The sequence below is a fragment of the Cajanus cajan genome, chromosome 10 (assembly GCF_000230855.2).
Source record: "Cajanus cajan strain Asha chromosome 10, NIPB_CcT2T_4, whole genome shotgun sequence".
In the NCBI taxonomy this organism is placed as follows: Eukaryota; Viridiplantae; Streptophyta; class Magnoliopsida; order Fabales; family Fabaceae; genus Cajanus; species Cajanus cajan.
In genome coordinates this window covers 49,038,037-49,063,984 of record NC_138526.1, presented here as the reverse complement: position 1 = coordinate 49,063,984, position 25,948 = coordinate 49,038,037, and the positions used below count along the sequence as shown (strand labels likewise).

Below are 25,948 nucleotides of genomic sequence, written 5' to 3'. Positions count from 1 at the left end.
CTAACTTGTCTGAAGCTTGGTTACAACATGCCACATCCCTATGTTCATACACCAAATTAGTTACTCTGTTGGCCAGAGAGTAACACAAATGGTGCCTATAACATCCTTCATTCAACAAATTCACAACCAAAGTTGAATCAGATTCTACTAACACCTTTCGAGGAATACCTATATCGCATATTACATTTAGCCCATACTTCAACTTGCACAATAGAACATTTGGCTAATTTAACAAAGAAATCACAAAAAAAAACCTCCAAATGATCATCAACAATACCACATGAGGCTACAATTCCTTCTCTGACGCCACCATCACAATTTAGGTTGTAACATCCTTCTAGAGGGGGAAACCACCGAATATTGGAAACAACAAAGTTAAATATTAACAATGTTTTTTATTATATGAAAAACTTTATACAATTTTCTATTAACTGAAATTTAATTTCAATAACTATATTACGACATGTTCATCAACACCAACAACTATTGTTTTTGTTTCTACAAATTTGGATCAACCTACATTATCTATTGTTAACCTCAAATCCAACGAGGACGACTAAATCAAATAATGTATTATGTTTTATGTTGTCTTCTATTTTAAGCCCAGAAAACACTGATTTGGATTTTCATCTATAACTAATATTATTTTGTATGGTATAATATTCATCTTACTAGTGAAGAATTAGTGGTATAATTTCGATTTATTCCACCATATTTTCACAAGCATTTTCTATTTCACTTAAAAAATGAGAGTAGAAAATGGATTCTCAACTTAACAATCCTTATCATTCTCAACTTCAAATCCCTTAAAAACTAGCAACTTTTTGTATACTTAACACTTTCTCAATAACTTAAGTTTTGATGCATATGGTCTCATCTTCACCACTACCCAACTCTAGTGGTGAAGCGTTACCACTTACCACTTACCACAAAGACAAAGATGCTTGTCAAGTTGCACGTTGCAGTGCGGTGCACCTCACCCTGATCCCCATCCGAGTCAAGAAGCATTGAGAAAGACCTATTCTGTGAATAACATCAACACTTGATTCACGTACAAACGTTTAATAGCTAAAAGACTAAAAACTTAAGGACTACCAGGAAGGTCCCCCCCTCCGTGCTAAACAAAAGCCACCATCTGCGTGTCTCCATGAACCTCACTACCTACAAAATTCCTTTTTATTGTTTTCTACGTTGCAGTTAATAGTAGGCCCGGCCCGGGCCTGCGTGTGAATTGCTTCCATTTCATTTACTTGGCGTTTAGGGTAACTTTTTTCCCTCTGACATCATATGTGACATGGTATTCACTTAATTGACTTGGACCCCACTCTTGGCCCAACATCCATATGCCCCCTCCTCCTGTCCATTGCTTCCAGCTGTGCCATTTCTTTCAACCCCAACTTTCTCTTTTCTAACCATATCCACTCCAAAACACCCATTTCATTTTTCCTCTTTCGGCCATCAAATATTATGATTATTATCATGCTATTTCAAGAGATAATCAGAGTGGATAACCACAAACTAGCGGCTATACTGTAGCTTAGTGCACCACAACTTGCTCTTTATCTTTACTACTACTATTACATACGAACATCTCTATTTTCATTTTCCCTTAACTTTAATAAAATTAGTATTACAAGTTAAGAAAACGTGCAGCATCTGTTGTAATTTGCACTCACATCATGCAAGTAATCATATATTTAACTAGAGTGGTCGAATCCAAATTGTTGACATATAGCATCCAAAAAAACAAAAACCTCATAACAAAGCAGAGCCACCATTCGTAAATGGTTTAGGTATTAAAACCCAAAAATGGATATGACAACCACCAAATTGGCTTTGTCTCGAGGGGGAAAGTGGAAAAAGAGGGTGAGGTAAACGGTAAACCTCAAACTTGTTTCACTAACGAAACCATGTCGGTCCTATGCCATTCCTTGTGAAACCAAACCCTTACGTTACTGCAATACCAATAAATTTAGATTTTTCGACCCCTAAATGGGGTCCTCCAAGCCTACGGATTAAACTCACGACATAGTTTTTTGCGTACAGACATGACATGCTGTGGTCATGCAGCATCAAAAGTCAACTTTTATAAGCAATTTTCCTCCCCCACCTCCACAACCGTTGAAGAAGTTGCACCTGCACACCGGCACCCTACAGTTATATAAATTTATATATATCTTTATTTTGGATACATGAGGGGCCAAATAATTTGTAAGTACAGAAACAGAGAAAAGGTAATCTAGATTCTAGCTATGCAATCAAATTATTACTAATATGTACAAAAACTAAGCGTATGGGAGGGTCCTAAACAGACGTTTTCCCAATAGCAATAAATTGTTTCTTCTGGAATTTCAAAGGGTATACAAACACAAGCTAGGTCGTCCAATATGTCACCCTTTTCGCCGTTATTGTTGCTTCTCATGTGAACACGTACACTTAGCTTGAACGTCTGAAAGCGTCTATAGAAAGTGTACATAGATATGTTAGAAGAAAATTAGTGTAAAATTCCACTTTGACATTGTTTATAACTTGGCGTTTTAAAATACCTGAACTTGCTTTTGAAGGTCTTTGATGTAATCCACAGCCAAGTCCAACATATCTGCCGTGTTTGTTTGCTGGAAAGGGAAACGATCAACACAAGGTGTGGTGTATGAAAATACATGCAAATTTTAGTAATCTTATTTTTTACCTTGTCCATGTTTGGGACAAGATCTTGAAGTTTCCTCATACGCTCGCTAATTTTAGTTCTTCTAACCTGGAGGGAAGCTCCACAAGAATATCCATAAAAAGAAAATACAACTCAAGTGTGGATACCCACTGATATGGTTTCCAAATAAAGAAAAGTGATGTGGGGAAATCTATTTAGAGTGAGGAAATATTTGGTTAGTTAGAAGAAATGGTACCCTCTCTGCAATGCTTCTAGGGTGAGTGGCACAGCCACGCTTGGCACGAATTTTGCACGGAACTGAATCTGAAAAGTGCAGAAACTTCTCAATGGCTGCCATTTCAGCTGAAGTATTCGGCAAACTCATTTGATGGGCCAAAGGACCAGGATTCTGTCCCGTTTCATTCTGATTAACAACACCAAAATCACGTCAATCCCATTGCAATATTTGTGGTTTGGATAACCCTTTCTATAATTAATTTTGAATGAAATTGATCCTGATTAGAATTGATTAACTGCAAATACATTTCTAAAAGATAAAAATAGAAATAAATTGAAATAAGTTTCTTCATAAATTAAAACTATATGATATATGAGTTAAAAGTTAAATTTTGAAAATATTATTAAGGGAGAACTTATATAGTATTGGTGCTTTAAAATTAATGGTACAACTTGGTAAAGATTTTTTTTTTCTATCTAAAAATCTAAAATCAATTAGACAGAATAAATTCTTCAACTTTGGACCAAACTTGTAAACATATCTAAAATCATGTTATCTAATATTTGAACGTGATTTTAGATGATTCAACATGAAACCAAACTCGAACTCACTAATCATACATAACATCAGATCTAGTACTGTTCTACCTGAGTCTCAGCTCCAGAAAATGGTTTTCCATCGTTTTCTCTAAATCTTTTCACACCACCCACGTTGTCAGACATCATTGCAGAATCATCCCAATGACCACCACCTTGAAAACCAGCCATAAAATCGTTACCACCATCAACAAAACCTTCATTATCAGGACTACCTTCTCTATTCCTGTCCCCAATTTCAGCTATGGACGACATTCGCCCCGACCCAAAATTCTGTTGATTCTTCAACCTCCTCGATGCAGAAAATTTCGCTTCTTCAACACTGTTATTAACCGCCCCCAAGGTCCCCACGCCTCTCACTCCAGCATACACTGCCAATTACGACAACAGTAAAACTCATTCATACTCTAAACACACACACACAAAAAAAATCGAAACAAACACGCAGCCTAATATCCTAGTCCAAAATAATTAACCTCTTCTAACATAGTTGTACCTTGTACTTGTAGCAACAAAAATAAACATAAAGTAAAATTAAAAGTCCTTACCTCAAGTATTTAAACACCAATTCTGTTCCTTATTCAGGACCAGGATTCGATCTTTTTAAGTATAGAGTCGTCACTCGAAATATTATTTTATAAATCATAAATGAATTATGAATTGTACCTGGTTATAAAAAAAAAATTTTAAAAAAAAGTAGACATAGAACATAAAACAACATAGGACATACCATTTTCAATGTTAATTTGGGAAAATAGTCCAGCAGGGGAACTACTGTGGCGGATAAGGTTAGAATTATTTCTGAGTCCCATTGAATACGTTCCTTCCATAGCCGAGGGAAAGTTGTTGTGGTTGGGCAAAGGTGGTTTGGAAGAGGTTTGGAAGAAATGATGAGAAGCTGAGTTATAAGCACTCATGTTACTATTGGTCCCGTGAAGCGCCACGTGTTCCTGCGGGTTGCTAACCTCTTCTTCCTTAATAGCGGAATCAGTTGAGAGCTTGCGATGAAGCGAATCTTCTTCTTCTTTTTCTTTTTCTTCTTCTTGTTCTTCCGGTGCAGCATCGGCGCTTAAGCTGTTGATGAAGCCCGAGAAGACTCGCTCAGTTTCTGGACTCGAGGGACGGTTGAAAATGTGCTCGTAGAACTCGCGGTCGATGATGTTGGAGAAATAAGAGCTCGGCGCCGATCGGTACCGTGTCAAACCCGAAGAATTCACCGGAGCTTGTTGCTCGAGATCTGACTCCATTATTTCTCACACGTGCGGGAGAAGAAGAACACCAACAACGCCAGCAAGAAATTTAACTCAGATCTCTCTGCAACACTTGTGGGTGTGTTTTCTGTGTTGTGATTGGAGTGGTGGAGATGCCTGCAGCTGTATGTGTAAGAGAAAGAAAGCGAACCATTATTTTTTAGACAAAAATAAATAAATAAATAATTTCTTTTTCTTTCTCTGGTTATGCAGCCAATGAAAAGTGAGACACAGCCATAAATCTTGGTTCTCAGGTTTGAGATGTTTCCCGGGGGATTTTACCGAAGTGCCCTTGTCTTTGGGAGTAAGGTCATTAAGGTGACAGACAAACTGTTCCCAAGGGAGAAAGACAGAAAATAAATCCAAATTTTACGAGGCTAGGTTTTGATCGAATGGGAAGGGTACGAGGTGAAATGACTTTATTGCCTGCCACTTTTTTGCATGCTTCAAAACTTGATGCAATTCTATAAATTTTGTATGCAGTTACATTGCATAGGTAATTATGGTTTGTTACTCCACCACATGAGTGCCATCATGTTTAACCACTCCTTGAATTCAAAACAAGTACAATTTTGCATAATAATTTAGTGATTGTACTGATAATTAATTCTTGATGGAAATGAAATTCGTCACATGCTTGCATTCATTGGAAAAGATTTGCCCGGGATTTTTTAGGTGATACATTCAATAACAATACAACGGAGCACTCGAATATGATCAACCAGCTAATTAATTAACCCAAGAAACCTACCCAGAATGTGACTGGTGTATCTCACATGATTAAAAGTCGCAGTAATTTTTGTTTTTTTTCCCTGACCACGAAGTTGGAAGATGACGAGAAAAACCACAATTAAAGATCTGAAAAGCAAAACTAATTAACGCCCAAAGTCGAGCATTTTGGTAGCCACTTAGTGACTTAGGTACTTATTTATGGTTCCTCTCCTACTTCTTTCTTTCTCAACGGTGTTTTAATTTATGGTTTCTTCAAGTTAGTTGGTGTCATATTATTGTTTTTATGGTCACACTTGGGTGTCTCTCCACAAACAAGATGTGATGCTTTGGACAGTCAAAACAAATTGAGAAACTCAATTCCTAGTCAACTCAAGTTGATGTCATGCTGTCTAATAGTCATTCATCCAAATATGTGATACATGGAAAAGTATTGATCGTATTTACGAGACATTGCTCAGTCATAGAGGTTTCACATCTCTTATTTCTACCACACTAGTCATGCATGCTTTGTAACATATCAGAATTCTCTAAAAGACCCCTAAATAAGTTTTTGACCATTTATCTTATTTACAATAACATACACCGTACGATTTCCTATCTTTATTGTTGAAATACAGTTGTGCATTTCCACCAATTCATCAATTCAATAACCACAACATGTTAAGAGTAAACCTAGTTACCTCACTTATAACTACTTGATTCTACCATTTTCAAGAAAGCTATGATATTCAATATTAAAAACCTTGAAACAAATTAAATGTTTACTTAAGATAAAAAAACAATTAAAAAATGGTTGAAAAGAAATGTAGAGTATTAGAGGTAAGCATACTAGGGTCATCAAGCATGAGACATTAAGCTATAAATTATTATTTTTTAATTATTTGTGTCACTGCAGTGATTAAAAATTAAAGTAGTATGCATAACATTATTGTAACTTTTATTATTAAAAAATTATAAAATAAACTTTTAATATTGTGTGCTAAACCTTTTTGTTTTAAGAAATAAATAATTTTATCCTTAGAAATTTTTTAATTGAATAAGATAGCTCTACCCATCCATTAGATGTTCATACTTTTGAATGAGGAAAAAGATAAAAAAAAAATGAAAAAGAAAACAAGAAATGTGGTAGATTTGATGTAAAAATTATATATCAACCCACACAATGTGCAAGTAAATAAATAATTATTTAAATTACTGATATTTTAAAATATGTTAGAATATATTATTTTATTAATTGATTTATTAATTTTAGATGTGATTTCTTTAAATAACGTAATCTTAATAAATTTTATGATCTTTATATTTAATTTCTCTATCATGATAATTTTTTTTAAAAAAATGTATATATATATATATATATATATATATATTATAAAATGAGAAAAATTAAATCACTTTTATATTATTTTTTTAAGTATCTTTTTTCTCCATCATTTTGTATATTATATGATTGACTTTAAATTATTTTTAAGTTTGTATATATATATATATATATATATATATATATATATATAGATATATATATATAGTTATATATACATATATAAATAAAAATAAATAAATAAATAAATATATATATATATATATATATATATGAATAATTTCAAGAAAAATAAAAATGAATATAGAGATTATTGTCTTTTAATAAAAACATATACAAATTAATTGTAATGCAATTTTATTAATACTTTTTAAATACTTTATTTTACATATTACATTTTAAAATTGTACTATTGTGTGTTTCATTTTTTTAACAGTTATTATAATGTTATTAGGGTGTGTATCCTATACATTTTACCAAAATAAAAAATATATATATTATCATCACATGTGTATAATTTTAAACATTTAATATTGTGTATAAGTTTTTTACATGTAAAACTAATTTTTTTAGTATTGGTCAAAAGTTTGTTAATCTCCTATTGAAAATTAATAAATTTTTTTAAAGATAAATTAATAATATTAGATACTACTATTTTTTATGATAGATAATTTAATAAATTTAGTCTCTTAATTACAAGTCAATATCATCATTATCATATATAACCATTAATTAAAAATAATTTAAATTATTGATTACTCAATATTAATTGTAAGATCAAATAATATAATTGGTATTGACTATATACATGACATATTATTTGATTTAAACTTAATTTTTTTAAAAAATTCAAAATAATAAAATTATATATTTAACTATCAAAAGGAAAAGAAATATACAAAATACAAATGATGTGAGGAGAAAAAAATAAAATAAGAAATAAAAAAGGAGAAAAAAAGAAAAAAATAATGATTAAAATGTTGTATTGATAGAGACATAAAAAAATATTAAAAATATTATATATGAGTGATATATGAAAGAGAAGAAGAAAATAAATATTTACAAATATAAATGAAAAAAAAAAGAGAATTGAAAAAAGAAAAATATAAATTGATAAAACAATGACTATGTATTCAGAATATAATAACTAAAAAATAAAATATGATCATCTTTGAACGCGAATGAACATTGGAGAGGAACATTTCAAGTTATTTTCTTTAAACATGAATTAAGTATATAAGTTCTATTATATATTATTATTATTTCAAAAGCCTATAAAACAACTAATAAAATTAAATCAAAACATAATAATTATGACATAAATAATTTTTAATAAATTCAATAACGAATATAAGACATTCATTTTGAGTTAAAAATTATTAATTTCTATATAGTAAAAAAAAGTGTAGCAAGTTATAAAAAAAATATATTATATAAGTAAAAATGTTAATATGAAAGAATATATAATTTCTAAAAATTTGAAATGATAACTACTAAACCTTTGTATTATAAACAATTAGATAGATAAGATAAGAAAAAAAAATTATAAGAAGAATAGTCAAGTGTAAAAGAATATAAAAATCATTGATGATTTAAATTAATTTAGCTTTTCTATTTCTTCTTTATTCTAATTTGAGTTGGATGCATCTACTGCGTTCGTGACAAGGTACTCTTCAATTATCTTTATAAGTGTATGATTTAGAATGTGTTAGTTTTTTATTAGCACGAATTTTCAAGTATATAATTAAATACATAAGTGGAAAAACAATAACCAATAACTTGTTGAAAAACATACAATGAAATTTTTTTAACACCGTATATAAATTAAACTTTTCTTTTTAAGCATAGGCATATAAATAGGCATATAAAATCCGGTAACAATAATATAAATTAAAGTTGATCCTTCAAACTTAATTAGGCTACGGGCATGTGAATTATGACTACACGTTTGATTCCGCACAATGCGCTAACTCCACCAATTTCCTAATCATTTTTTCCGATACATCTACTTCATAATTCATATCCTATTTTATAATATTGTATAGTATTGGACGGATACGTGTATGTTTGTCTAAACTAATTACCTAAATAATATAAAAAATATTATAATAAATATTTAATTATTAACTAAATGAAAATATTATATTTTTTTTTACATTTTTATATATGACCATGCTTTTAATATTAAACATATATTAAAGACCATAGATTTCTTTGTTTCTATATTAAATTTTAGCATTTTAATAAATTATTAATAAATATTTTTTGTGGTCCCAAATCAATCGTGTTTACATAAATAAACAATACAAAAAGACAAAAACGGTTCCTGGTTTATTGGGGTATACATGCATACAGCTGTTCTTTTTTATTTATTTATTATTTTATTTCAGTCAGCTAATGTAACTATTTCAGCAAATCTTTATAATAATAATTATTATTATTATATTTATACATGTGACCTACTTAAGCATCAATTATGTTGCAAAAATATCATAATGCTTCTGTATGTAGCTCACATATGACATAACTATATATTTAATGGTTTCAAAAAGTGAAATTGTGAACTTCAAATCAAAACGAACATGCCTTCAAACTCTGTTGAAATTATTGCCTTAAATTAAGTTTCTCTAGAGAATCATTCGATTTAGATTATGTTTGGTCAATTTTTTTGTGAATTAAAAATAATTTTTAACATAAAAATTATAAAAGAGCTTTAAAAATTAAAATAAAGTAGAAGTTATTTAGTTCACGCCAGTTTTTTGAACATAGACTATGTATACAGTTTGTCTTTCAAAGTTATTTATATATATATATTTTTTTAAGTGTTGTTATTTTTTTATACCTTTAAATTCTTTAAAATGACAATTAAAAGGACAGTTAAATTCTCTAAAATGATAATTAAAATGGAGCCTTAAAAATTGACTCTTGCCATGGTAGCAACTTGCACACTAAACTTGCGTTTTGGACATCTTGGGTGCAAAAGTTGCGGCCAACCAAGTGAAGATTATAAAAATGTTTGTGGCCAATTAGAGTGTAAGATTGTGATTTACACCATTAACTAAACTAGTAGATAATCATATCCTAGCTAGGTATTTGTTCACACCTCACACTGTACTTTTGCCAAAAGACAAAATCTCTTGATTCAAAACCAGACTAAAGCACCTTTTCATCTGAATTTCAGATAATATATCTTATTTAACAAATCTACTATTGTTTACATCATGTAAACTACTATTAAAATTTTGTTTTTGTGTTCAAATTAAGTGAAATGATAAGTAAAAACAAAATGTAAAAGTGTTAATGTTATTTTATTTTATTTTTATCATTTTATTAGTATATAATACTTATCAACTTTATTATTGATTAATTTGTATTAAAAATTTCATCAGTTATTTTTAATATGATATTTCTTTTTAATCGTTCTTTTTATTTAAGATTTTAATGTGAACTTTTACTTCCGAGTTTAATTGCACTCAAATTTATATAATGTTAGTTAATGTTATTTTAATTAAATTTGATAATTTGTTAAAGTAAGAATACAATCTTATGAGAAATACTATTTTATTTATTTTTTTGAACCAACGTTTTCTTTTGTAGCAAACTTTCTAACATTATATTATTAATTAAAGTTTAAAATCATATTTTTTTGATGAATTTTAATTTTAAATCAGAAGAACAAATTATTAAATAAAATGTGTGACCTCTCAAATTTGTGTTTTTTTAATAAATTTGAATCAATAAAAAGATGAATGTTGTTAGCATTCTTTGTAATTTTGATAAGGAACAATAAGATATATATTAAGTTATTTTTGTCAAAGAATAATAAATATTACATTTTTATTATTAGTTTTTTAGTTTGTTAAAATAGATCCTTAGAATTTATTTAAACAAGAAAAGTGTAATTTTTTTTATTATTTTTGACTGAAAAAGTGCAAGTTTTTATTAAAAAAAATTATTTGATCAGCCTACAGTGTAATAAGTTAATTTTCTAAATAAAAAAAATACTTTTAGATGTTTAAAATTTGTCCCGATAATTGATATCATTTTTTTCTTTCTTATTTTGATTCTTTTGAGTTTAATTGTTTTTAAAATCATAAAAATTTATCACTTTCCAAAATCATTAGACATTTAACATATAAAAATTTCTTTAACCAATTTATACATGGTTTATTAACTTTATACATTAAGTACATAGGTCAAGGAGTTAATTTTTTTAGTGTAATAAATAATTTTTGTAATTACAATATAATATATTTTAATTAAAAAACTTAAATATATAATTTTTGTAATATTTTTTAAAAATTATCCATTTACTCTATCCATTTCAAAATAAGTAAGTTTGTGATAATAAAAAAAATTACAGTAAGTGAAGTTTTAGGTTTTTAACGAAATATAAATTTTTTATTCCAATTTTACTTAAAAAAAAAAAGTTGAGTAACTATAATGAATTTAACTTTGGTAATTATAACAAAAAAGAGTATGGTTTTTTAAAAAAAATTCTTGTGCACTTATTAATTTAATAAAAAATAATTATCACAGACATATGATAATGACAGACAAATATATCTTGTTTTCAATTTTCCCATGTAATTCACGTGCAAAGCTTTTGGCCTCTTTCTCTTGGATTGTCCAGCCAATTTATATTTTAAAATTAAAAATAAAGAACCCAATATTGGAAAGTCTTCTTCGTCGGCAAGGCAAACGCGGTTGAATCTTTTTACCTATAATTTGTTTTCAATCGAGAAATCATGTACCTTTTGCCTCACGGGATAACAAATTCTAATATCGTCATTTAATTCTCTCAACCCGCAACGTTGTCAACATTTACATTTATGAAACCAAACCTAACACATGTTCCTTAATTAAACGTTTTGGACGGGTGAAAGTTGGTTAAATTGGGCTCGAATTTACAGGAAATATTAGTTTAGTCAAAAATTTTAAATGTAAGGTTTAAGTATGTCTTAACTTCTTGATATAGACAAATTTTTTTTTAAGGTTGGTTTGATTTTTATAAAATTATAGCTTAATCTAAAAATTTATTTCAATTTTTTTTCTTCAAGAGTTTTACAAATGTGGTTCACTCATGATAAACATTTCAGTGATATATAATTTTTGGGTGGACATATCTATGATATCTTTTAAAAGGATAACAAACTAGCAAAATCAAAATATTGTGAAGAACGAGTGAATAGTTATAAAAGACATTCGACATTCAAGTTAATGAATATAAATTGTATTCGTAGATGTTTTTTAGTTGCTTGATACAAGGCTGAAGACCTTTCAAGAGTGATGTTTTCCATGTTTTTGGTGTATTAGAAGAATACTTTTTTATTTTATATTGAGTTATATTTGGGTGTTCAATATCTTATGTTAAAAATCTTGTTCTTGAATATTATTTGGGTCACCTTACACAATTTAGGTTAGTTGAATTGTTTGATTATATGAATTGACCTTAGGTCACAATAAAAAACAATTGTCCTCCAACTCGACATGCTCAAAGGTCGACTTATACGTTCTTGTGATTTCAAAAACTTTAATATAATTTTTACAGATGTTCTATATTTTTTTTGTGTTAATTAATTTTACCACCAAATTGTATTTATTAATTGTTATTAGAGTCATCTTAATTGTTGGAGAAGTTGAGGTAGATAAAGTGAGAAATAAGTTCAATATTATTTTTTTCTATTGACTGACAATTATATTTTACCCACATTTATTATTTTTCATTCTCTTTATAACTCTCGATGTTTTATGGAAGTTATATTTAAGAAAATTCATTTGTTTGATACATGTTATTGAATTTATCATTTGTAGTTAACTTTTCTATAAATTTAAACTCTACGGTGTAGGATACCATAGGCAAGAGCCAAAGAAAAAAAAAAATCACTCAAGTGACCCCAACAAAGAATATTTCATGTTGTAATGTAAAAGTTGTTTAAAAACATTGATTATTTTAATACAAGCATGAGAAAGAAAATCATTAAGAAGAATCTACTTCCATGCACCATTTCACAAAACTCTTTTTACTACTCCCATATTCAAGTTATAGCACTTAGAATTTTACTACTTTTATTAAAAAAACTTGATTGTATCATTTATAGGGGAAAACATTGATCAAATTATAAAATATAATTAAATATATCTTTTTGTGGTTTTGTAGTGTAGTTTCATTTGTTAATTAAACTAAAATTTAGTATGCATTGTAAAACATATAGTAAGAGTTCCACTTGCTCCTAAGAGGACACAAATAAAGTTCTCTTAGTGTTGAATGTACATTTTACCTACAGTATGAAACTTTGGAGCGTAAAAAATCTTATTACCATTTTCCCTAAAAAATTTACCATTGTACGCAGTACGTTTACACACCATTTAGGATGTGGAAGATAGGAAAATGAAAAACAATGGAGTGATTACATTTTTTTAAAAAAAAATCTTTCATCTATTTGACATGAAGACAAGAAAGGGAAAAAAAAGTGACTCATATACAAATGAAACTTAAATTGCTGCACAATAAAAACATAAATAATTCTTACTTAAAACATAAATATAAACATAAATAATTCCTACTTAAAACATAAATATCAATATCGTAATCGAAGAAAAAAATTAATTACCCTTTTAATCATTTTAATTTCATAAAAACGTTTCATTTTAGTCTTTTGTATATATAATATTTATTCTCTTTTAGTTATTGTGTCTATTGCTATAATAAATAAAATTATAGAAATTAAAATAAAAAAAAATAGTATATATAAAAAGTAAAAAAAAAATTTAATTATAAAAATAAAATAAAATAAAATATTTTTAATTATAAAATTTAAAAAAAGTAAATTTTATAAAATTATAAGAATTAAAATGGTAACTAAAAAAATCCTAATAGCCGAGGGTCATGTAGATGTAGTAGAGGTTAAACAGAGCGATAAGTAGAGGTTTATTAATATCATATCTTGCCCAAATTTTTCTCTATTGCGTTTCTACCCACTTCCTGTATGTATAGTAGTACACTATAATCATCCACACATAAACCCTAATTTACTTTCCCAACCCAATTCCAGAACAGAAGATAAAGATAATAGGTTACTCAAATACCTTGTTCGTTAGGGCTTTGATCGCGCGCCTATGGAAGCAGGTTTCTCGCATCGAAGCCAAAGGATTCGAGTCGGAGCGAGGTTACCTCTGAATTTTGCTTAATCTTTGCACTTTTTTTTTTTGTCTTCATTTTGCTTTTTTTGTTCTTCCTATCTGTGTAGGCCGGTTTTAAATCGTGGATAAATCTCTTCGTTTTCTATAATGTTAAATGATTTAATTTAAGTTCTGCTTAAGCTATGGTTCGTTTTAGGTTCCTATCTACTACTGGCTAATAGTGTTACGTGAAAAATAAAATGCTCTACACTAGGTAAGGATTCATGTTCTGACTTCAGATAAATAAATTTTATTGAGTACGCAGTTCCAATTTAGAATATGAGTATGTTCAGTGTCACCTTTAACATCTACAATGCAGAAGGCTACTTAATCATGAATATTAAAGTGAATTGCACGAGAGTCATTCCGCTTATTTAAAATAAGGAACATTATATTTGAAACGTAGAGTGGGTGGAAAAGTGGATAGCTCTTCTATTTCTTTTGTAGTATCATAAAAAGATACTTCTAAAGTGGACTGGTGAAAGGGGATTATGCGTAAATATATAGTTGGATAGCTGTTTGGAAATGCTTAGATTTTTGGTACTGTTTGTTTGACTGTTTTATTGAATTCTCGGGTCCTTGATTTCTTTACAAAATTTTGTATAAATTATATTCAATAGATCATTTTTTTTACTCTTGGCAGGCACAATCTCTCAATGAAGTATTGCCCTTCCATTTAGGTACCACCTTCGCCAGATTATTGCGACAAACCTTTACCTCTTCCATATGTGTGGTACTTTTGGACATGTGAAACAATTGTTTGGGAAGTGAACTGGATCTGAAATCTGAATGTTGCTGCAGTAGTTATGGATTCTTCTGCTGTTGCGGGTAGCACAATTTTGGAGCCTCATAATGATATGGAATTTGAATCTCATGAAGCTGCATATTCTTTTTACAAAGACTATGCTAAGTCTGCAGGGTTTGGGACTGCTAAGTTGAGCAGTCGGCGGTCTAGGGCATCAAAAGAATTTATTGATGCGAAATTTTCATGTATAAGATATGGTAATAAGCAGCAATCTGATGATGCAATTAATCCACGCCCTTCTCCAAAAATTGGTTGTAAAGCAAGCATGCATGTGAAGAGAAGGCAGGATGGTAAATGGTATGTCTATAGCTTTGTGAAGGAGCATAATCATGAGCTGTTACCTGCTCAAGCTCATTTTTTTAGGAGTCACAGGAGTTCTGATCCACTAAGTAATGATGTTCGTATGCGAAGGCGGAAAAACTCAAATGCAGTTTCTAAATTATTTACCGCATATCAGAATGTTGATTGCTTAGAGATCTTTGTGAAACATCAACAAGATAAAGGACGAAGTTTGGTTTTAGAAGCAGGGCATGCCCAATTGCTTCTTGAACTCTTCATGCACATGCAGGAAGAGAATCCAAAATTCTTCTATGCCGTTGATTTGAATGAAGAGCATCGACTGAGAAATGTGTTCTGGGTTGATGCTAAAGGCTTGGAAGATTTTGCTTACTTTTCTGATGTTATTTCTTTTGACACAACATATTTTTCTAGCAAATATAAAATACCATTGGTACTTTTCATTGGAGTAAACCATCATATTCAACCGACATTGCTTGGTTGTGCATTGATTGCTGACGAGACAATATATACATTTGCCTGGTTACTGCAAACATGGTTAATAGCAATGGGAGAACGAGCTCCACAAGTGATTCTCACTGACCAAAATGAGGCTATTAAAGCAGCTGTTGCTACTTTTCTTCCAGGAACACGTCATTGTTTTTGTTTGTGGCAAATTTTGGAAAAGATACCAAAACAACTAGAATTTTTAGGCGCATGGCATGATAGCTTTATGGAAAAATTTAACAAATGTATATATAAATCATGGACAGATGAGCAATTTGAAAAGAGATGGTGGAAGTTGGTTGATAAGTTTGACCTTAGAGATGTTGAGTGGGTTCGATCCTTATACAATGACCGTACCTATTGGGTGCCAACTTTTATGAAAAATATTTCTTTTGCTGGCTTGTCTACTAGTTCACGCCAAGAAAGTTTAAATTATATGTTTGACAGCTATATCCAAGTTGATACTTCTTTGAGAGAATTTATAGAACGGTATAAAGTGATTCTTGAAGACAGCCATGAAGAGGAAGCCAAAGCAAATTTTGATGCTTGGCATGAAACACCTGAATTGAAGTCTCCTTCCCCTTTTGAAAAACAACTGTTGTCAGTCTACACACATGAAATTTTTAGAAAGTTCCAGGTTGAGGTTTTGGGTGCAGCTGCTTGCCATCTCAAGAAAGAAAATGATGGTGTGACAACTACTTATACTGTGAAAGACTTTGAAAATAATCAAAACTATACAGTAGAATGGAACACAACAAGCTCAGATATATGTTGTTCATGTCACTTGTTTGAATATAAAGGTTATCTCTGTAGACATGCTATTGTTGTTCTACAAATGTCTGGTGTTTTCAGTATTCCACCAAAGTATATATTGCAAAGATGGACAAATGCTGCTTTGAGCAGGCATCCTATTGGTGAAAAATTGGAAGAGGTTCAAACAAAGGTGCGGCGATTTAATGATTTATGTAGACGGGCCATAATATTAGGTGAAGAAGGTTCTTTGTCACAAGAAAGTTACTATATTGCTTTAGGTGCCATTAGTGAAGCGCTAAAGCAATGTGCAAATTTGAACAACTCTGTTGAGAATGGTATGAGACCTGATGCCTCAGGTACCAATGTTGTTTGTAATGTTGAAGAAGAATATCAATCTATTATTGCGTCTAACAATAAGGCACCTGATCCAAAAATGAATACGGGAAAGAAAGCTGTGAGGAGTGGTGTAGCTGGTAGGAGTCTAGGAAGTGTTGAAAACAGTGAAGGAAATAAGGGAAAGGTAAGTTATTTTGGTGATTAATGATTGACCTCCCTGTATTTTTTTTTAATAATTTTTTTACTTTATACATGTGTCTGAGTTTGTTCTCTTTATAGGTATCTCAGGTCGAAGCAGTGAGCGGCAAAGATGATTTTCAAGAAATGGTATGCTATTCCCAACACTTATTATTGTGGTCATAACTCATAAGTCTAGTTATATTTTGTTCCAATTTTCATGAGTAAATTCTGCTAATTCATCAATTTAATGAAAGACTTGTTTTCTGAGACTGAACTTTTGACTACTTTTATTTTGGTATATGCACAGAACAGGATATGGTATCCTCAAGCCATGAAAAAAATAAATTAAAAAAGAAAAAAGACCAGGGTGCTGGGGATGTAGTTGTAGGGCAGCAAATCCCTTTGCATATTGAATAAGTACACAACATCATCTTGAAACGCTCATTTGCCGAGCACAGGATAGAAGCCTAGAGAAAACACCAACCAAAAGCAAATATAGGGGAAAGGGAGGGATGTCTGCAGTACTGCGGCAACTATAGTGTTCTTTTTTTATGCTAGATTTACACATCACTCACTAGGGAGACATTAGCGTGAAACCTGCGAGTCTGTTGTATGCTGTTTTGCTGATTTTGATTGTTCGAGATTTTAACTATGCAATACAGCATTTGATGGAGAATAACGCTGTAGTGAAGGCTTGATTGATTGAACAGTTGTTCATGCTAGTATGTTATGTTATTAGGAGACTCAATATCCAACTGTTAGTTTTCACCTGTGAGATTATCAGAGCTTGATCTGATAAATAAGCAATGACAAATGCACCTTGATATTTTGGGTTCAGAAGCGGAAAGAAGAGCAAGCTGAATTATATTTTTGACCCATTAGATAATAAATTATACAGATTATTACTTTTACATATCTTGTGTAGAAGGACCTGATTGTGCATTTGCAGATTCATTTTATATTAAGCAAATGCCAGCAAACGTTCGAAATCTTTATTCTTGATGAGAGCATTTTATAAATTGTCATTTAATTGAAGTATTAGTGAAAGCATGGGTATGATATGGTTTTAAATTTTGTGTGTTTGTTTGCATGTTACAGGAGGCAACTGATCTGAGATCACACAACGTCATGCCAATGCAGTTTCACAGTGTGGTACCCACTCTATTCCATAATGTTTCGTCATCATTTCATACTGCACCTTCAACACATTTGCACGAGAATCGTCTTCCTCGTTAGCTCGATAAAAATTTACTTTCAAAACGATGTGGAGACCATGTATAGAGCTGTACATAAGAAATGTGACTTCTAGAAGGCACTGTGCCTTTCATTTAATGGTATTTGTGTAGCAGAGAGGCCAGGTGGCAATCAAATTTGAGAGTTGTGCTAACTTGACTATCATTATATTCCAAAAACAGGTTCATCTTCAATGATCGATGTAAGTATCTCTTACTGTCTTTTTTTTTGTTAGTTGTTCTTAGTCCAATTTTATCATAAAAATTAAATTAAAAAAATGTACTTGGTTCACTGTTGCTGAATTACTTGTAATAAAAAGAGTAATATATCAAATTAATCTTTGAAATGCAAACATTGATCATTTAATTCTTAAAATTCTAAAAATATTATTTTGGCCCTTTAATTATAAATATTGGCCATTTTAGTCTTTTTTTTTTTAATTTAAGGGATTAAAATAATTGTTTGATAATGTTAAGAATTAAAATAACTAAGTTTAATAATTTTTTTTTGAAATCAAGTGATGCTTTTGTAATATTAAAAGATCACACAGATCAATAGTTCAATACTTATATTTAATTTAATGCATTAATGTGGTTTTAATGTATTACTTAATGCAATATTAAACTCATAAATTAAAGAATCGTAAAGGAAACATGCTCATTTCAGCACAGTTTGAAGCTTCCTCACCTCTTTTGGTAACCAAATAAACTAATCCTGCACGATGTTCGTTGAACACTCAAAATCCTCAACAAATCATTTACTTTGGAATACTTTAGATTTTCTCTCCCAATTAAGCAAACGTAGGCCTATAAAACTCAAAACCTTTAAATTTCATCCGCATTATTTATCTCATGCATGTTGGATGCTCATCAAGCAAACCTTATTATAATTAATTAATGTAAACTGAATTTTAGTTCACGTAACTTGTTCGCAGGAAATGAGGATCAAACGCGTAATGGTCCTAGTTGAATGACACGTTTAATACGATCAATCTCACATATTAATTTGGATAACTTGTTAATATAATTAAATTTACGCTGATATTGTATTGCGTTAATGAAATTATTAACCTATTTATCTGAATTTAGAAGTTGTCCTTGTGTTTAATTTCTTTCATAAGGCTGATAATTAAAGTCGTTAAAATGATTTAATTAATGGTTTGGTGGGCCGAGCTAAAAGAAAAAAATAGTTCAAAAGAACTGAATTAATTTGGTTTGATTTGACAAACCAATTGGATAGAGTTGAATTAATAAGTTTCAGGTTTGAAACCAACCATATTTATATGGGTCAGTATTATTATTATTATTATTATTATTATTTTGTATTAGAATGAGAAATAAAAATAAGAAAATAACAAAAATTAGTCTCTCTAAAACACGGTTTCCAGAGTCCAGAGATTCGATTAGTAACAAATTAAAGAATTAAAGGATACTTTTGTAAAATAACTAACCTATCATTACTAAATCTCATTCGAGTCAAAACATCCGTACAACTATTATCCTCAAAGTAAGGTGTGAGTATTATTATTATTTATTTATCGTTATGATATAAATTATTAATCATAAATTTAAAATATAATTTATATATTCGAATATAAATTTTTAATTAGTTGCTTTTGTGTAATAAACTTAGATATCAATACATACAGTAATCCTACAATGGATACAATTAGTTGGTTTTGTGTAATAGAACATAATTTTAAATTACTTTGAACTGAGTAACATAGCTTAAAAATAAGCCAGATACAACGTTGTAGATGCTCAAAGTAGATATAAAAATAGAATCAAATTTTTATTTCAAAATTAGTCTGATAAAAAAAATACGATAATATAGTAGCAGAACAATATATTGAGTTAAGTAACATTAATTAATTTAATAGAATATAATTGAATTTGAATTATAATATATTTGTAATTACATTGTTATCCAATCTAATTATATATTATGGTAAAAATAAGATTACAATTTTTATAAAAAAAATAATTTAAAAATTATAATTATAATGATTTTTAATTAGTTGATTGTGTAATAATATTTATAATAATGTACCAAAATTAAACTTATAAATTTCTTTTTTACTGTCCCCCTATATTTGATATTTTAATTGGTGCCTTAATAATGGTACGTGCTTGTTCTTGCATTTGAATTTTCTATAATTGGGACTTATTGAAATAATAGCTTCATAGGATGTTGATTCAAGAAAATCAAGTTTGAGTTAGACCCAGTTTAGTAGGGGAAAATGTTCTTACCTTACCTGCGCTAGTTTGTGGGAAAAAAAAAAAAAAAAAAAGAATATGCATTATGGATTGTGTGCGTATGTCTTTGTTTTTACCATGTAAAAGAAGTGATACTAAAATCAATGAAGAGATAGTGGGCCTTTCATTTATTTTTTCAGTAGAGACGGGATTTTGGGTTTAAACAATATAAATAGAGGTTTTGGGTTCCTGGTTGAGTTGGATTTAACCCATGCATGCATAGTTTGCATATTATTAGGCTGTTTATGATAATTTAAAATTTGACACGTGTATTTTTATTCTTTCAATTTTGTTGTGTGGAATTTTAGTTTTCGTAATTTTAAGTTAACTTTTTTAGCTGTGACAAATTAGTCTCATACATTTTAGGGCGTTAAAAATATGTGTCTCCATTTTCCTGTCCCATATTTCGAAAATAGGCTAATAGATTTATTATTTTTTATTTGTAGGAGTTATAATGACTAATACTAAAAAATATTCGTAGTAAAAACCAATGATTTTATATATACTACTGATTATAGAAATCAACGATCATATAACATACACAACAATCTATATAATTGGATGATGGTACAAAAGCTTTTATAATAACAGTGTAGTTAAATTAAAATACAAGAACAACACATTCTCTAATATTTAAAAAAAAAAAGTATATAAAAAAGAAAGATACCATAATGAAATAATATTTATTTTTAGTTTTTTAGGAAAATATGGAGAGGTCTTAAAATATCGTGGAAAAGAGTAAATTACATTTGTCATTCCTTAAAGTTTTTAAAATTAATTAAGTAAAAAAATATATTTTTTTTATCCTTAACTAGCTCTCCTTAATTTAAAAAATACGACACTTACACTTCTTAAACATTAAATTTAAACTCCTTAATTATTTTAAAAAAATTGCATCATGTCGTCTATATGTAGCGAATATCTTGTACCTAGGCCTTAGTTTCTTTCTTTGCTTTTTCTTTGGTTTCCTTATTTTACTTATAAAAAAAATAAGGATGTTGTTATAAATGTTCTAAAACAGAGATAAGAGATAATATGAAAGAAAAGAAGAAAAAAACGAAAAAGGGGATAAAAAATATATAGTTATTTCTAAAATATTATATATATATATATATATATATATATATAATATTCTATAAAAAATATATAGTTATTGGTTTATAATGATCTTCTATATATAAATATTTATGTGAGTATAAATTTTTTGGGGGAGGGGAGGATGCCAAAGCCACCCCCGGTGCTAGATAATTTAACCAGCCTGCTGATTTTCTGGCTAAACATAATCTATGTCTCTATTAGTTGTAAAATTAATTTTTTATACCCTTTATTTTTGTATTTGACTTTGTTGACGAATAAAGCTTCTAGATGTATATTCACTGCAACACAAATAGTTTTTAGCAACATTTTCAAATGTTGTATATAGTCTATGTTACTAAAGACTTTTAATAACATTTTTATATAATTAGGCAACATTTTTTAAATGTTAGCAAAGTAGTATTTTTGTAACATTTTAATGATGTTGCTAATATTTTGTTAATTTATAAAATAATAAATTTTAATTTAGATATATTACTATTAATTATTATATTTTTATGCCTCTTAAACTCATAAGAATTCTTAGTTATTTTTTAAGAGAAGACATTCTTAATTAGTTACCACTAATTATATATAAAATATCAAATTTCATTTATCTTAAATATAACTACATGGTTATATATACTCTTTATGAGTCATTAATCTATTCGATGTGAGATTTTAATTATAGATAATAATTAAAGATAAAAGAAATATACTTTTTTACTTGATATGAAATTTTGATTTTAGAAGCAATTATAATAACATTTTTCAAAAAGATGTTGCAAAATAATCTATGTAAATTTTTTTTACTTGATATAGGACTTTAATTTTGAAAAAAATTAAAAAGAATAATATTAAAATAAAAATATTACTTTATCTATAATAATATTTTTTAAAAAAGTGTTACAAAATAACTTATTTATTTAATATTTAATAATATTTTAATAAATATAAACAAGAAAATGTTGCTAAAAGATTAAAACTTAGTAGTGATCCTTTTCGTAGGAATTCAAATTATTTTTATTTTATTTTTTTATAAGGGGAAAACATTTGTACTCTCCCTTAAACATAAAAAAAAAAACACTTTTACAGATGTACAGAAAAAGCTTTCATAAATTAGTTTAATCAGTTGATTGTATATAAAAATTTTAAATATGTGTCATGCACAACAATATTTATTTTTAAATTAAACAATATCTTTATATGGATGTAAATTGAATTATATTGTCACAAAAAATAAGAAAGAAAAAAGAATAAAATATATATGTTTGATATGGTAATATATATATTTGGACAAGACAAAGTGTTTGAGTCACCGGAATCTATGACCAATTACCTGTGTGAAGATCATTTTGCACATGCCCACACATGCTTTTCCACAAGCATCTTACCTTAACAAATGCCACAATCATGGGTTGTAACTCCCTTAGTCAATCTAAATTCAAACTTGAGAGCCTCCTGTACCTTCTGTGATCTATTTCTTTATACCAAAATAAATTAGGAATAAAAGGTTTGCATGCCACCTAACTGTCAGGTTTTGTGTGAAATCCTAGTGGAAACAAACAAAATCAAGATAACTTGTTTATTTTTTTAATGCAATTCATTGTTCTCGTGGATAAGGTTTTCTCAACATTACTTGCCTTCTCTGGCTGGTCGGATTCTTCCTTGAGAGAACTACAATAATTGAAAACTTGCACATGTACAACAACAATATTTTACGCTTTAAAAAAAACAAACACATATATGTAGAAAGCAGAGTTGTACATATATATTAGTATATTACTAATTTATTATCATTAAAATAATAATAATAATAATAATAGTTATTATTATTATTGTTATTTGAAGTGAGGGAAAAATATAAGAAAAGATATGATGGGATTGTCCTTATCGAGCAGCAATAGTGATCCATATGCACAATATCTTCAAGCATGCAAGTGGGTCATTTTTCAGAGTGTGACCACAAAAAGGCAAGTGGACTCATTAACTAGGATGATCCTCCATTTAATTAGTTGGCGTAAACAGATTCTGATACCGACAGCAATTATTTTGTTAGGGAAATTAAATTAAATTAAATTAGGTTTAATGAAAGTGCATTAATTATGGAATTAAACCTCCTTCCCAGAATAAGGCAGGGGACAAAGATTTCGGTACCTCTAGCTCGGGGGTCACTCTGCATTGTACTATTGTCCATACATCCAACGTGACACCGTCCTAACCCCATATGCCTTACAAACCATAAATTATGAATTATTAGATTGTGTCCACTACGTGTTAATGTCCTAATTAATTACGATATAACATCTTATTGAAAATATTAATAACACTTTTAGTAATGTTCATCCCACAAACTAAAAGAATGAAATTCTAGTGATGTGATTCATTTACACGCTAGCTTTTGTTATTGACACGAATGAGAAATAATGAGTGAGAAGAGAGAAGGTCCCAATACAATTGTGAATGATGAGAATTAATAGAGAAGCAAACCTATGTAGCAGCAGTCTCATAATGTTAGTTTCTGGAGCTTTCTCCACCATGTGCATGCTTCAACACTAATCTCCACCTGTCACACCATTTCCTTCCACCCACAAACTTGTCCCATGTTCACTTGTTCCTCATATTTTCTTCATTTAAAAAACAAAAAAGAAAAAGAAAAATATTAACCAGATCATGTCATAGTCCAAGAAGATCACTTCCACAGCTACGACAATGTGAGGGGCAAACTCGTCACAAAACTCGAATCAACCCTATAAATAACATTCTCACGAGAATCCCAAACTCCCATGCAACAACACTTGATTCACCGCTTCATTAACTTCACTCACACACACAACACAAGAGAGACACTGTTACTGTTAGTGTTTTCACTCCACAACAGAGTGTATATATATATATGGTAATATAGTGCAAATAAATATAAATATTCCGAGAACGTGATTTCGCAATGTACGGCGTTAGGTCAATAACAGTGGTGGCGGCGGCGTTGGTATTGCTGGCCCTGAGCTCCGGCGTGGAGGCGTGTCCGCCGTCGGACAGGGCGGCGCTGCTGGCGTTCAAGGCGGCTCTCCACGAGCCCTACCTCGGAATCTTCGACTCGTGGACCGGCGCCGACTGCTGCCGGAAGTGGTACGGCGTGAGCTGCGACCAGGAGAGCCGCCGCGTCGCCGACATCAACCTCCGCGGCGAGTCGGAGGAGCCGATCTTCCAGCGCGCGCGCCGCACCGGCTACATGACCGGCTACATATCGCCGGCGATCTGCCGCCTGGCGCGCCTCTCCAGCCTCACCATCGCCGACTGGAAGGGAATCACCGGCGAGATCCCGCGCTGCATCACAGCGCTGCCGTTCCTCCGCATCGTCGACCTCATCGGAAACCGCCTCTCAGGCAACCTCCCCGCGGACATAGGGCGGCTCCACCGGCTGACGGTGCTGAACGTGGCCGACAACGGCATCTCCGGCACGATTCCCGCCTCGGTGGCGAACCTGACGAGCCTGATGCACCTGGACCTCCGCAACAACCTCATCTCAGGGCCCATTCCGAGAAGCTTCGGCAGGCTTCGGATGCTAAGCCGGGCCTTGCTGAGCGGCAACCGGCTTAGTGGGCCCATCCCGGCCTCCATTTCGGAGATTTACCGGCTGGCGGATCTGGATCTGTCTCGTAACCAAATCTCTGGGCCCATTCCGGAGGCCTTGGGTAAGATGGCGGTGCTATCGACGCTGAATTTGGACTTTAACAAACTCTCTGGGCCCATTCCGGTGAGCCTTTTTAGCTCGGGAATAAGTGACTTGAACTTGAGCCGTAACGCGTTGGAGGGGAATATTCCGAACTCGTTTGGGGTTAGGTCTTATTTCACGGTTCTGGACTTGTCGTATAATAAGCTGAAAGGGCCCATACCCAAGTCCATTTCCTCTGCTTCCTATATTGGACACTTGGATTTGAGTCACAACCATTTGTGTGGGAAGATTCCCCTTGGATCTCCCTTTGATCATCTTGAAGCCTCCTCCTTTGTTTACAACGACTGTCTCTGCGGGAAACCACTCAAACCTTGCTAGTTCCAATGTACAATGGAAACACATATATATTTGTAATTTGCCATAGCCCATAGGATAATTACATTAGACTCGTCTGTTTGTGTGTTGCCATCACTCATGTCTCATGGTGTTGGTGTGGTGATTGCCAAATAAAATGCAAGTTCCCTTCACGTCCACGTCTTTTTTAATTTGCATGAAACCACTCGGTATCGCTCCAAATTTTACGTCATTCCTTCTCTTCTTCCTTTTCGTTGCAATCATTTCCTCCCCGACTCGACTCGACTCGATTACTACTCATTCAATGTATACAACTATACATCGACCAATCATTTTTTTTTTTTTTTAATTTTCATCGCTTGTACATTTCACGGAAAACAATTCAGTTGGAACCGACTAAAATCTCTTCTTTCTCTGAATATTTATTACTTTTCAGAAGTTGAAGTCAAGACTATTAATTAAGTTTTATTAAATTAACATTTACGGCTAAGATTAGAATTAAAGTAAAAGGTAAAATGGAACCAAATGGAATG

The 25,948-nt window shown here is 30.6% G+C and overlaps 3 protein-coding genes across 5 annotated transcripts; 2 read left to right on the top strand and 1 right to left on the bottom strand.

The window, feature by feature from the left end:
- Positions 1-1,657: 1,657 nt before the first annotated feature.
- Positions 1,658-4,982, bottom strand: LOC109806502 (transcription factor bHLH122). 3 transcript variants are annotated; one of them, XM_083065308.1, is made up of 7 exons: positions 4,212-4,982; positions 3,533-3,852; positions 2,904-3,071; positions 2,690-2,755; positions 2,547-2,615; positions 2,395-2,459; positions 1,658-2,136 (listed from the first exon to the last, which is right to left on the bottom strand). In XM_083065308.1, exons 1-6 carry the CDS (start codon positions 4,726-4,728, stop codon positions 2,406-2,408), a joined length of 1,194 nt encoding a protein of 397 aa, XP_082921434.1. In that variant the 5' UTR covers positions 4,729-4,982; the 3' UTR covers positions 1,658-2,136; positions 2,395-2,405. The 3 variants fall into 3 exon arrangements, with proteins under 3 accessions (XP_082921434.1, XP_082921433.1, XP_020224518.1); XM_083065307.1 differs by having other exon boundaries at positions 2,369-2,459; positions 4,212-4,980; XM_020368929.3 differs by lacking the exon at positions 1,658-2,136 and having other exon boundaries at positions 2,153-2,459; positions 4,212-4,973.
- Positions 4,983-13,733: 8,751 nt separating this feature from the next.
- FRS4 (FAR1-related sequence 4) lies at positions 13,734-18,250 on the top strand. Its single transcript, XM_020368432.3, has 4 exons — positions 13,734-13,953; positions 14,610-16,827; positions 16,923-16,970; positions 17,922-18,250. Exons 2-4 carry the CDS (start codon positions 14,773-14,775, stop codon positions 18,057-18,059), a joined length of 2,241 nt encoding a protein of 746 aa, XP_020224021.2. The 5' UTR covers positions 13,734-13,953; positions 14,610-14,772; the 3' UTR covers positions 18,060-18,250.
- A 5,590-nt stretch (positions 18,251-23,840) lies between these two features.
- On the top strand, positions 23,841-25,588 carry LOC109805959 (uncharacterized). The gene has a single exon (XM_020368264.3). The coding sequence runs from the start codon at positions 24,333-24,335 to the stop codon at positions 25,437-25,439; it is 1,107 nt and encodes a 368-aa protein (XP_020223853.2). The 5' UTR covers positions 23,841-24,332; the 3' UTR covers positions 25,440-25,588.
- Positions 25,589-25,948: the final 360 nt, after the last annotated feature.